This window comes from Harpia harpyja, chromosome 3 (assembly GCF_026419915.1).
Source record: "Harpia harpyja isolate bHarHar1 chromosome 3, bHarHar1 primary haplotype, whole genome shotgun sequence".
Taxonomy (NCBI): Eukaryota; Metazoa; Chordata; class Aves; order Accipitriformes; family Accipitridae; genus Harpia; species Harpia harpyja.
The window spans coordinates 33,369,761-33,383,414 of record NC_068942.1 but is presented as its reverse complement, the minus strand read 5'-3'; the positions used below and the strand labels follow the sequence as shown (position 1 = coordinate 33,383,414).

Below are 13,654 nucleotides of genomic sequence, written 5' to 3'. Positions count from 1 at the left end.
TCTAACCCACATGAACAGAAACAGAAAATGCTGTCTAGTATTTATGCCTAGAGATGCTCTGAAAAAACTGAGTAACTGTGCTGGTCTTACCCTTCCATCATGCTTTAAGATTTCCTCTGCTTCACTGTTTTAAAAGCCAGTTAATGCTGTGCGCTGTTCAGGGTGAACTTGAACTATATCACTACTAGATAATGTGTGAGACTTGGCAGGTCAAGATGTTGAGAGAATAAAGCAAAACTACTGCGATCTTTTCCCACGCAACAAGCAGCCAGGAAATACAGCCATAAGAAAAAAAATGAATAGGACTGATCTACTAGAAATGTCAGGAGACACAAAAATCATCATCCACACTCTGAGAAGAGCTCTGCAACATTTTACACCACAACAGCGAGCAAATCAGGGTTTTCTGAGGCAAGCCACAAAAGCAGGAAAGAAACTCCTCTCTAGGCAGTCACCATGGGAAGGTGTCTCACATGCTCAAAATGTCTGCCTGTTACTGCTTTTAATACAAGAATTGTGAATTGAATAACTGCCTGTCTAAAACCTTAGCTCTGCCCGTTCAGTGATGAACTGGAACCACCAAGTATCTATTCTCTGTAGGCTATAAAATGATTTTGTTACATTCTAGAAAAGAGAATTTTAAGAGTGTAGAGCTCAATATGAGATTTCAAGAAAAGTATTTTTATTTTCTGTCCAAGAAGAGTTTTTGCTCCTTCCAAGAACCCAAAGTGACTCTTGCTAGTGCAATGTAAGTGTGATATTTTGTTAATACCAATCTTCTGAAGTCACTGGGTGCTCCTGCCTTATTAACCTGATGTTGAACACCATGACAGTAAGTCAGTGCCAGTACATTAGGCTCAAATCAAAAGAAAATCATAAAAAATATAAATAAGATCATTTTCTTGTCATTTGAGTCTTCTCTGAGGCCTGTGTCTTGGAAGAAGAACTTGGTCTTTACATTTCATTTTGCCTGAGAATGACAAAGCTGCTGAACAGTTTTGCTGGATCAAATGGATATAACCTTCTACCACAGACACAGGCTGACAAGAGTCTATCAGATTTATTGGACTGCTTCAGCCAGGTGTCCCAGAGATGCAGAGTTTGATTAGTGGGGAAAACAGTAAATAGGTGCGAGAAACAGAAAAAGTTGTTCAAAAGAAGACGTGGACATTTAGAAGATATACCTGGGTGCCACCTGGATACACATAGCTGCTGCTCAGTGACGCTCAAACTTCTCTGGACTTGTAACATTCTAGCCACGTGGCCTTCTGGCATCCTGACCAGGTGGCCCACCTTCAGGTTAGAGAAAGTGGGTCTGTTCTTGGCTCCTCCTCTGACTTGCTGGGTCTTTTTATGTCTCTCGGCACTCGGCTTTCCCAGAGCATCAAGCCTTTCTGTACAAATACCTCCAAGATCTCAAGACAATAGCTGATAGTTATCAGCAGGAAGTATTGCTTCAAACAGGAGAGAAACTTGACTAAATTTAAGACATCATTCTTCAGTTAATTATTAAATAAATTTTAAAGTTCTTGAACCTAAAGAAGTGATAAGTTTGACAGTAGGACAAAAGATCTAAGTCAGTTCTCATTTGGCAGCTTCAGACATCCCTGATCATAAAAAGATAAGTCTTGAATAAGAACTTCTTAAGAAAACTATACTTCACATTCACTGTGCTACCAAACTCGAAACAGCTGCCAGTCTTCAGTGCATGTACAGATAGCACACAAATAAACAGGATAAAACTGTCAGAGCAACAAAGAAAATTTTTATCTAATTTTTATAGCACTGCTACTGGAGAAATTGATTTGAACAGAATACATATTATTTCACTTCCATGTTCTAAATGTTCCTATATGTTGGATTTATGCATAAGCATTATATAGGAACAGAGAACAAAACCCTACATTTATAAATATGAATACTTGTTAGCAAATGAGGCTTTTTTTTCTACACTTACATGCGTAAGTGAATGACGGAAAAGGGAAAGGACATGTAAATTAATGGAGGACACCTAATCAAGCAGGAGGAGGAGGAATACAGAAGTGAGTGAAAGCAAAACATTAAGATGAGTTCAGGCATCACCTTGAGTGTCTTCATTATTAATGAGTCATGTTTCTTTATAACTGGCAACTACTACTTTCCCTTGAACCTGCCCAGTTAACTATTCCATATTCCCTGTGCAGAGGCTTCACCCAGAGCACCATGATGGAGTTGGGAAGACCTGGCTTCCCCTAGCAGTGACGTACTGTATCACCGTCTTAGAATCCTCATTCGCCAATAGGAATACTCCATCTTGCTTAGAAGATGTGCATCAGCCAATGGCAAAGAGTAGGTAAACAACTAATCACTACCATCACAGTCACCCCTGTGGCACTGGTGAACTACTGCATTTCCATGATGTAGAAAGAGCAGCTGCCAGCTTGCTTAGTCTGTTTTGAGTGGGCCTGTGGGCTCCGCCTGCTCTCTGAGAAAGGCTGCAGTCCTGCTGCTCTGGCAAGTGTGCTACCAATCCCTTGCTGATAAGCCTTCCTGGTGGCAGGGTATGTTCTCTCGGAGAGGCTGCCAACTCAAGGTTGGCGCTTGACTTGTAGACCCTGGTTTGTATAGCAGCTTGCTTGCTACCTGGACAGAGCTCACTCACATCTGCCCACAGGGTCCTGGGTGGCCACAGACCATACACTGAGCTCCAGCTAACCTTTCACTTCTGTATGGGAATGCTGCAAGAAACTATTCATTACATCTACCCACACATACCACACCCTGCTTCTTTACAGACACCTATCCATTAACAAAAATAACAATAAAAAAGCCCCCTAGGGAAATATACTTCTGAGAACCTGTTTTGCTAACATGCTGCCACTGTGAGACATATATAACCAACAAAAGCTATGTCGCAGCAGATTTTTTTACTCTTACACGTTCCGTCAAAGGCAGTTCCTTATTTACGAAAGCAAGTATTTAGTAAAACACACATTAACTGTATAGTTGATGATTGCTGGCTAATGCCCTTTTTCTAGGCAGCTGTCAGCCTGTACCCTGGCAACCTCTTTTATAACCATCTCACATTGCTTTTGGAACAGTATCATTAGCAGAAACAGAGACGGAAGTTTTACCACAGCTGCTGCGTGTCTGAGGTTTTTTTTTCAAAGAGACAACGCAGTCTCTTAGAGCTTCCAGCTACTAAGCCTAGCTCAGTCATCAATAGAAGGAAAGAAAAAAGCGAAGCAATCTATTTTTCAAACTGCAAATATAAGTCAAATTCAGGTTTTCTCTGTGATTTTTACTTTGAACTGGCATGGTTGCTTGAGCTTCCATGTTAGTAATTGCTAAAATTGTAGATTATTCTTCAGCTCCTTTTTTTTTTTCTGTTTCACAATGTGAGGGTTGAAGGTTCTTGTACTGAAATAAGTTGCTGCATTATATAATGCAGCCAGTGTTGTCACGTAGAGGAACTGGAAAGTCCCAAAGCCAGTGCGTACAAAAGAGAGTTCAATTATGTTCTTAATTGTAGGCACAGACTCTAAAAATGACTGCAGGTTTCGTTAGGCAGGAAACAGCCACGGAGGTTTGAACTTTAAATCTTAATTAGCTGAACTTTCAGCGCGACTGAAGAGATTCTCCAAGGAAAACCCCTCTTTCTCTCAGTTGCCATTTCACATTACTGCCTGCAAACTCACTCATATGACGAGCTGCTCCGTCGTCCCTTGGGTGGGGCCAGCTCCAGCAGCCGCGGCAAGGGAGGAAAATCACAGCCAGCTGCTACTGATATTACTGCTGATGCCACTGTAGGGAGGCCTGTGATTTGCCAGGGAGGAAACTGATAAACACCCAGGACTGACACAATCCCCTCTGCCACCAGTATTAGCAGCAGCCATAATGGTCACTGATAATTACAGTGTCTGATGGCTTTGAGATAATTATTACCTCCCTGGGAGTGAGAGACAACTGCATGTTAACAGCTGATGAACTTCTGGTCTAGTCTGGAAAATGACTAGCAGCTATGCCAAACTGGCTTCACGCCTACAGTTGTCGACAACCCATGGAGAACAGTCCAAGCCACCAGATATATCACTAAGAAACCATTCCAGGTAAAGGCAAAGAACAAAATAGACTATAGATGTGGGTTTTACTTGGTAGCAACCATGATGCGTGTATCAGAGACATGTTGCTGACCTCTGTCTTGCTCTTCTCACTTCACTGGCCTTCAAGTGGAAGTTTGAACTTCTCTAGTCTAAGAATTCAATTTAGTACTGAAAAATGAAATTTGATAAAGCATGCTTTCAGTTACCAGCTGATGCTAAAATATCATGTGGTTTGAACACTGTGAATTGTTCCAGTACAATGTTGTATTGTTTTCAAAGTAGGCAAGATTACTGTGGTGGGTCATGTTTGTGTCATGATTATCCTCTCTGTGAAGTTACAGTTCACAGGTAACTATTTACATTTAGCCTTGGTTCTGAAAAAGCAATTTTAGAGGAGAGTTTGGCAGAACACTTTCCCTCACTCTCTTGCACAGGGTTCTCTTTAAAAAAAAAAAAAAAAAAAAGTTTTGTAAATAACAGAATACATGTCATATGAAGTTGAGAATTATCATTTCCTATCTTGACTGTATTTTTAAACACTTATCCATTAGTGCAGGAGCAGAAATATGAGGCAAAAAGACCAGAAAGCTAATGGAGAAGCCTTCTTACAGCATCTCCAGAATTCTGAAAAACTTTTAAGTTCTTGGGCTGACTTATCACTCCTTATATAAGAAGCTCTTCATCATTCTTCGCCCTGCTTCTCTACAATGTATTCCACTACCAGTCAACTACATTCAGAACTGAAATTATCCTTTTATCAAAGAAGAAACAGAGTTACCAGAGATGATCTACTCCCTTTTCTTACCCAGTAGCACAATCACCAATACCCAAACTGTCCTTTAAAGATGTTCATCTAGTCTATCTAATCTCTCCTTAAAAACAATGTCTCTTAGCAACCTATTTTGAAACCAAATTACTGTTGCTGTCTAGCCACTCCCTCTGAATACCATCTCTTCTCTGGCAAGAACATTGCCATCCTGCATTGTTTGCCGTTTGCTTTTTAATTAACCCATATCCCACAGAGCTCACCAGAGCTCTTTCCTCCGCCATGTCAGCAATGCAGTTTTTACTTTTTCTAATTTTTCACATATCTATAGGCTCTACTCCTATTATACATTAACTTGATTGCTGCTGTTACCTTTTTTTATTCCTCATTTATTTTCCCCTGTTCCTGACAGTTGCTATCCAAATTAGTGGAAATGTCTGCAGAGGTTTACACTAGATTCTTGCTTGGATACATTTCAGATTTCTTCTCTAACTTAAATTCTTCAAGACTTAATGCTGCCTGTATAACTAATTTTAGTTGCTTCCCCATCAATGTTCCTTGCCATACAACCAAACATCCCTTGGAGATCTACATCTTTCCTCACTATATTTTCCTGCTCTCTTCCATAATTTTTTCATTTGAAATGGCAGTTGTCCTTCAATGAAAGCTTTTTTTTTTTTTACCCCTTCATGAAATTCTTGAGAACCCATCTTTTCTACAAGTATTTTACCAGTAATGAGCTCATGATTCTCTCTGCTGTTTATACGTGTCTATCAGCAGCTCAGGACATCTCATCCTGCTAGCACATTCTTGCTACAGTAGAACTTCATGCATGTTTAGGTGCTAGATGAATAAATGCAATATTACTACTGTCCTCAAGTCCTGGCCTGTAAAAGTCAATGGGAACTGTTCTCGAAAGAAAGACACTCTAGATATGGGGGAACATTTCATTTAACCTTGGCTAGAGCTACCAGTCCTTTTTAAAAGCACTTAGTTTAACAAGTTCTTCCTCAATTGTACGATGCTATCTTTCCTCATTAAGCCTTTCTCTGACTTCTGTTTTCAAGGTAATGGTTCTGCATTGTGGTGAACTGAAGAATCAACAAACATTTCTCCAAAGACTGCAAGACAGTCCTCTGCCATGGTTTGTTGGCTCTGTGTGTGAGAGTATTTCAGGGGCAGGTATATAACCTTTCCATTAAACGATGATGGAAGTTCACTTGAACTTTAATAAAGTCTAGTTCCTTTGCAGCTTTGGGAAAATAGCCAAGACACACACTGTAAGGACTAAGTGAAAATAAACTAGCACAAAGAGCTTCTTCAAACTTCCTTATTTACAAATTTACATGACATATAAGCCAAGAGGCAGGCAGGTCCCTTCCTTTGTGACTGACTGATAGCCACAGTAGCCCTGTCTCAGAGCCTTACCTTGAACTGAGACTCTGGCAACCTCTCCAACGCTAATAGCTAAGCTCCTCCCTCACACTGTTGGACTCATTCTCCCTCTTTTCATTTCATCTTTACTGCTACTTGTATTCCAGCTTCCTCCAGTTTGGGGGTCAAAATTCTAGGATTCACTTTGTGTTAATCAAGGAAAACTTTGAGAGAAATATTTTTAGAAATACATAATGCTCACAGAGGAATATCTCCCCCAGAATCGTCATTAACCAAGATGTCAGCATCTGTATCCTCATGGATTCAGACCCCTTAGACAACAAAATTCACACCAATAACATGCGTACACCTTGCTCATGTGTCAGTATGGTCACAAATGCACAGAACTCAGGATGAGTAAGTTTTTCAGCTGCTCTCTATATCTCATTTTTCCTTTAGTAATCACATTAACAGTAATCCCAGGTCCTTTCTAATTCTGTGAAATTCTGTACTAAAAGAATCAAAATTCCAACTCAGGAGCAGATCTGAATTTTGTCTTCAGGCAAGGTGTTTCCCAACAGCAATGGCCACTACTCTCTGATACACAGCAAAGCCACTGGTTTAAAAAAGAAAATAAAACCACCAACAACTGCTGTTTTGAAGTCATTACTGTCTACAAAGTCATACTGGAATGTACCACATACCAACTAAAATATATTGTAGCTACAGTCTAATACCTTGCTAAGCCATTAAAGAATCTTCCCTGTGGGGCATATGTGAAGTTTGACATACTTTTTGTAACTATGCTGAAGACTAGATGATAGGGTTTTCTGCTATGTCTCACTGTAAAAAGTGCATTGCTCCCAGAGTCAGTGCAGACCCTGCTTCTTTAGGATGCTCCTGGCAGCTCATAAAAGGAGAAATCAGTTGAGCAGGTGGTAACCAAATAATTATAATGCTTACACAGCATACAGACTCAGACCAAGCCAAGGTTTTAAACACATCTCAGACATACTTTATTTGCTTACAGTACCCTTGCCCTTTCTCTAAGCGCTTTATCCATATACCTGATTTTAGCAAGAGCATTTTGGTACAATTGGCAGACAATTTCAGAAAGAAAAGCCATGAGGGTGCTTCAGCTATCTCAGATGCGCTGGGAACTGTTCACTCCGACACACCCATCCACAACCCGGCAGCGCTGCAACCATTACAGAAGTATCTACTGCTGCTCAAACTAATGAAATACGAATTTACTATACATACACACACACACAGAGCCCTTGGGTGACAATGGCTGTGAAAAATGTATTTCGTTAGACTCCTGGAACCGATGAGTAGAAAAATAATGTAGAAGCGTAATTGGTATCCCTAACCACAAAATGCCTCGAGGCAGCTGCTGTCACAGTGAGACTCTGTTAAAAGCATGGCCATTTCCCTCATACACAGTTGAGCCTGCACCATGTGAAATTTCAAAAGCGTTTTGTCATTTTGGACACAAAATGTTTATTTTTTTTCTCTGTATTAACGTTTCATTTTAAATACAAATATTTGAAGCAGATAAGCAAGCTACAGAAAGTTAATTGAGAAACAACTGAATTTTGTGGTCACTTCGAACCCCCTTTGTTCCAAAATCTTGTCAGTGAACCCCAAAGAAACCTTAGGAATTCAGAAACAAGCATGCTTGGCATAAAAGCTCTCCAAATTTCAGTCACAGATTGCTGCACTTTTGCTTCTGTTCAGCAATGCTGTGTCCAAATGCAGTATGTATTAGCTGTTACTTCAGCCCATGTAAACTCAAGAATGCAGTTGCTGTATGCTGGGGGGGAGGTGTGTGTCCCTCTCCATCCCCCTCAACCCCCCCTCTTTTCTCTGCTGTCTGAAACGGGGCTGGGAGAGCAAATTAAGTATGTAACAGCAGTCACATTGTCGAACTGAGCTTTACCAGAGCTATTCTAAATTCCCTAATGTACTTCTGTTCTTAGTTTAAACTTAAATTTAATGATCTACAATTCACTTTTTATAGATCTGGAATTGCCCTTTAGAAGCAATACACAGCTTTCCGCGATTGTACAGACCAGCACGAGTGAGGTTACAGTTCTAAAGCATCTCTGATAACTCTTACAAATAATAAAACTTTATATAGATGCAAGAAAGCTGTTAGCTATCTAGCAAAAGAGCTCTTGCTGTCTCAAGCATAAACTTATTAGCAACCGTGTTTTCATTCATAAAAAACTTACGTGTTTCTGTTAGACAAAGCTTCAGCAAACATAATCCAAAAGTTGCCCATAAGGAGAAGTTGGCCATTGTTTTTTCGGAACTGTTTTGCAAAAACCAGAGATCCTTGCAAACCGTGGAAAGAAGAAAAGCCCCAACACTTGTTAAGTCTGCAGTCAATGAGTCTGAAGTTCGCTGCACTTTTTATTCTGATTCAAAGGAACTGAAGTAATGACATAACTGGGAGGGGAGCTCCATCAAAAGTCACACCCATATTGCAACAAAAGTTACCCAGCAGTGGCAGAAGGGGGGGTGGGAGGAGAGTTACTACTGACTAAGCAGCCACACTGGAGTTTTAAAGAGGCACTCAACCTCCTCTTCTTACACAACTACAGTCAAAAGTTATACTTATTGCGCTTGCAGGAAAATTTGTGTAACCTCTCGTGAGTTAGCTCAGAAAGGCACTGTTTGTTATAAGCTTCCCCTCCTGCGCTTTAAAATCTTCTCATTGCAAACCAGGTGAACGTAAAGCACTGGAGTTTCTGAACTCCAACAAAGCATCTACAACTGCCTGGAGGTTTCCCCAAAATAGTTTGCTTATTTTGTCCCATCTCACCACTTTCTCTTTTTGCAGTTCAATTTAGAGCAAGCAAAATGCCTGCTCTGGAATGAACCTTTCTAAAATGTTTCTCTTTGTCCCTGGAGGACAACCTCATGCAGAAGGTAAGTTGAGGCGGTTTAGTCTCCCACAGCCCATTCTACCCTTGCCTTCTCTGCACGGGCTGCTCTAACAAAAGTGGTAACTAATGCCAGTGCCAGCAGTGATACTGAGGAGTAAGGCTGATATTTTGTTGTACTGATGGTATGAGGTGTGGAAGGAATTATTCCTCCTGTTCCCAATTTGCAAAGTAGAGAAACAGGATGAGGATGTATGACAGTCTTTGACATTCAGACAAGGTCTCGGTTCCCGAGGGACATATGTTCATTGCAGCGTGGGGGTATGTGGGACTCTAGATGCCACATGAAATCCCTGTTGAAAACCTCAGAGCCTCTGTAGATGAGCGAAAGGCATGTCTATCGTGTGCCTTAGTGATTTCTCAGGGTGTCTCCATACAGTGGCCTCTCTTCAGAGCTACAGAATTGTGACAGTGGTTTGCGTGCGGTGGAATGAGAGGTTGATCAGGGACCACCAAAGCCAGTACACCTCACCTTTAATAACCAACATGTGGCAATGACTGACAGCCCTAATGCCCTGATTTCAGTTTCACTTGGCAAATTTGAAATGAATAATCCTATATCAGATTACAGTTTTGTCAATCCTCCCACTTGAAAGAATTTTCTCTTTAATTTTTAATCTCTGTTAACACAAACAATGGAAAAATACAGACAGGTCTTTCCAGCCACAGGCACAAGAACGTTACACAAAGAGTTTTTCAGGACTTTGCCTTTTCTTTGACTTTTGACTTAGAGATGGCTGGCTATCTTTTCCTCAATCAGCCAGATTTTTAGCAACAGGTTCCAACAGGCTTTTCCTACAGGTCTAAAATATCTGATGGGACAAGGTTAAAGTGAAAATCTTTCCTTAAAACACAGAGGATCTTTTTATTAAGAACCTAGCAACTTTGAAGTTACAGATAAAACACATTTTATTTAGTGAATACGTTATTTTTTTTTTTAAACAAATGGTTTTAAAAGCAAGGAAAAAACAATCTCCTATACACCTTACTGTTTATAGTAGCGAAAAAGAAATAGTTCTGTGAATTTCTGTAGGTTTACAGCTATAGACATTTTGGCATCAAAATATATGAATGAAGTTTAGTGGGATTTAAAATGCTGGTGCACAGTTAATCTATGTTGTAAGCTTACTTGATTGTTGTTTGAACTCCCCTGGTGTCGTTTCACCTTAATTCTGACAAAGGAAATCCACGAACCTGAGTCGCTTCAACTTTGGGACGCGACAGCTTACTAAGCATATCTTTTTCTTCAACAGTTAAATGACTTTTAAAATTCACCCCCATAGATGAAACAAAAGAATGGAATATTTAATTAAAATTTAGGTATCTTTGAGTCTTATTTTTTTGATGAACATAAAATACCTCTCTGTTATTGTCCTGTATTCACAATTATATGGAATAAAAAAAAAGAAAACAAGTTTCCTTTGGCACAGGTAAATGGAGAACAATGGCCATTTCAGGGACGTGGGCAAGTGTTACAGAGGCGAAAGTCATATTTTACCAGAAGTGGAAATTCCTAGTCTCTTCATGGTCAGAAGTTTCTAATTCTAGCCCTTCCGACATCAGATTATGAACACGTTGTTTTCTCAATACTGAATATTTTTTGATATGCATCTTAGGCTTCTCAGTACTTCTGCGTGTGTTTGGCGGGGGTGGGTGGTATTCCACTTCGGAAAGTCTCTGTCTTGCTTGTTGCCCTATAAAACTGGGCTAAGATTAGGCATATTTAGACCAGATGCATGGATGTGCTAGTACCTAATGCAAAAGGAAAAGACAGATGTATACAAGAAAAATAATTCATCACAGTACGTCATTTCATGTGATAAACCACAGAAGTAATTAATGAACTGTATGTATATAACATGTAAGTTTGTCCATTTCACATGCCATCTGCCTGCTTACATGCCAGCCTAGGAGAGACACTTGCATTCCAATGCACTGAGCACTTCAAAGAGCTGCCATTAACAAAAAAATAAAAAAGCTGACACAAAAACATTTCCTTCTTTCCCACCCAAACATGGAATTTCTCCCCTAAAATATGTTGGCCTGAGGTAGAGAGCAGCCCAAATTTAGCCTAGGTGCAGAACCTGATGCTACCCAGAAAATTTAGTCAAAGGAGATGTGCAGCTCTGGGAAAAGTTTTTTTGGTTTGGGGGGTTTCTTTGTGAGAAATACAGAACTTTCTTTGGCTTGGGATAATCTTAGTATATAGGAACAGAAAAATCCTAAAGCAAATCTTCAGCTGAGGAAATGCAGCAGTGCATCACTTTAAGTTGAGCCTATCAGTTTTATGGATTTGTTCCCATGACATTATTGTTGTTAACAACACAAATCACATAGTTAAATGTTTGAGCTTTTGGAATTTTCTTGCTCCCTTGGCAACAAGCAGTTAAATTACTAGCACTAAAAATTTATAAACTAATAAATGGTACCAAATGAATTAAGTTTTCAAAAGAGAAGGAAACAATACAACTAAAAAGGATAAACCACCAGTATTTTAAAGTGTTTTTCTGTGAAGCCTTTGACACAGTGGATATTGAATCTATGATGGTGCAATACAGCACAGGAACACCAAAATAACTCATTCATGATTTTATCACATATGTGAACTGTAGCCAGCACCAGTTAATTTTGATAAAAATCCTATTAGGGAGCATGTGTTGGAGCCCTAGAAAAGGAAGAGGCATGGCTTACAGCGATATAAAGAGATGTTTTTGCGGGAATCCCCGTAGAGGATGAAATTCTGGCCTAGCTGAAGTCAAAGGCCAAAATTCCACTGAATTCAGTGGGGCGACTTCTCCCTATAATGTATATTTATTTGGATTTTATTACGTGGACAGACCAGAAAGTGAACATACCTGAACTTATGGTGAAAAAAATGACACTAATGGATATTGGTTTCACTATCAAATGGAGGCAATTGAAAGGTGGGAAGAATGGAATTTTGTTTCTGTCAAAATAGCTGGCATTTCTATTGTAAAAAACAGAAACTTCGAAAAAGGAAGCTCCTAATTTGAAAAACTTTTTTTTTTTCCTATTATCAGCAGAAAGACTTTTTTTTTTTAATTAAAAAAAATCCTTTTCTGAATATATTTTGGTGGAAATTTCAAGCTTGTTAGGGGGAGTTGAAGAACATAGTCTTGGTGAATATAAAAAGCACAAATCTCATTAGGTAATTCTGGTCATGGCAGCGTACATTCTGCATAGACTACAGCTGGTCTGTGAGACTGGCTGTAAATCAGTTTTGAGGGAGGATTTTATACCCATTTAACTGTAATCCCAATAAGATATGGTATTTTTAATAAGATTTCCTCCTGTGTCCTGATTGCAATCTTGCTTCCTGCATTTCAGACCCGATTTAATTTCCATGATCAACCCTGATCCAGGTTTTGTAAATGGAAATGGTTGTAAATACTTCAGTGTAGCAAATCCTGTACTGCACACTTTTCTTGGGCTCTGAGTGCTGATGGGAAGGCATAAGAAGAGCCTGTGCTGGTTTAAGCCAGAAAAGCTACTCTTTTGGCTGGAGGGCAAAGCACTCCCTTGGGAAGTTGGGCACCCGGTTCTACTCCCATCAACCTTTTGTTCCTAGATGTAATTTACAGCCTGTGTCCTGCAGAGAGTTAGGAAGATGAACAATGGCTCCTAGTTGTTTACTTCTGAAAAAGGCAGCAACCCAGATTGGCACCTACCACATGGATTCATCAGCCTGTTTTACTGGTTTGCCCCAGATCCCTAAACAACTCACTAATCCAACACAGGCAAAAATCTTAATAGCCAGAATCGCTCAAGTAGGCCGTAAGAAACTCCTTGCAGCAAGGTTTCTCCTGCAGCAGACCACGTGGCCCCACCAGTTTTCTTGTTCCTAGTACTGTCCCAAAGCACTCAGTCCCTGGCTGACCCACACGGCTCCTGGCAGAGCACGGGCAGGAGATCACAGCATCGGTCCCCGTTCCCAACTTTCACACCACCAGACCCAGTTAGTTACTACGTCACCGTTGGAGATGGGGCAGGAAACCTGCACGCAGCAGCTGCTGACAGACGTCCACACATGCAGCACAGACATGCTGAATGCATTAGGGACTAATTGAGCCATGGGCAGCTGTGGAGAGGGCTGGGGGGACTACAGGGGGAACCGAGGGAAGAAAGGGAGACATGTTTTCTCTGTAGGTGGTTTCTGCCTCTGCCCCTCCCTCCCCCCGGACAGCCCTCCCAACGCACACCACGCAACAAGAACCTGGAAACCAATATATCAGAGCATGAGCAGCTATCTTTGCGCTAAGTGTGCTGTATTCCCACTTTCGTTTCCTTCATTTGCAGTTGGATGATAGGTAAATTAAGCTTATATCGGGCCACCTCTTTCTCGTCTCCCTCACTTTCCTCCCCACTGTCCTTCCATTCTCTTCCTTCTGATTTTGCTGCTTGACTTCTCTCGTCTTCACTCATTTCTCCTTTTTCTTAGCCCCCATCCTTTCTCATCCACT

The 13,654-nt window shown here is 40.4% G+C and overlaps 1 protein-coding gene across 18 annotated transcripts in view; it reads right to left on the bottom strand.

Moving 5' to 3' along the window:
- The window catches only part of CD44 (CD44 molecule (Indian blood group)), a 58,953-nt gene extending 50,270 nt beyond the window's left edge, over positions 1-8,683 (bottom strand). For 4 of the 18 annotated variants that reach the window (XM_052781850.1, XM_052781854.1, XM_052781851.1 and 1 more), the window contains exon 1: positions 8,460-8,678. In XM_052781850.1, coding sequence (XP_052637810.1) covers positions 8,460-8,526 — 67 coding nt within the window. In that variant the 5' untranslated portion in view covers positions 8,527-8,678. Of the gene's footprint in view, positions 1-8,459 lie in introns of all 18 variants that reach the window. The other 14 variants (XM_052781857.1, XM_052781855.1, XM_052781856.1 and 11 more) reach the window with 10 other exon arrangements.
- Positions 8,684-13,654: the final 4,971 nt, after the last annotated feature.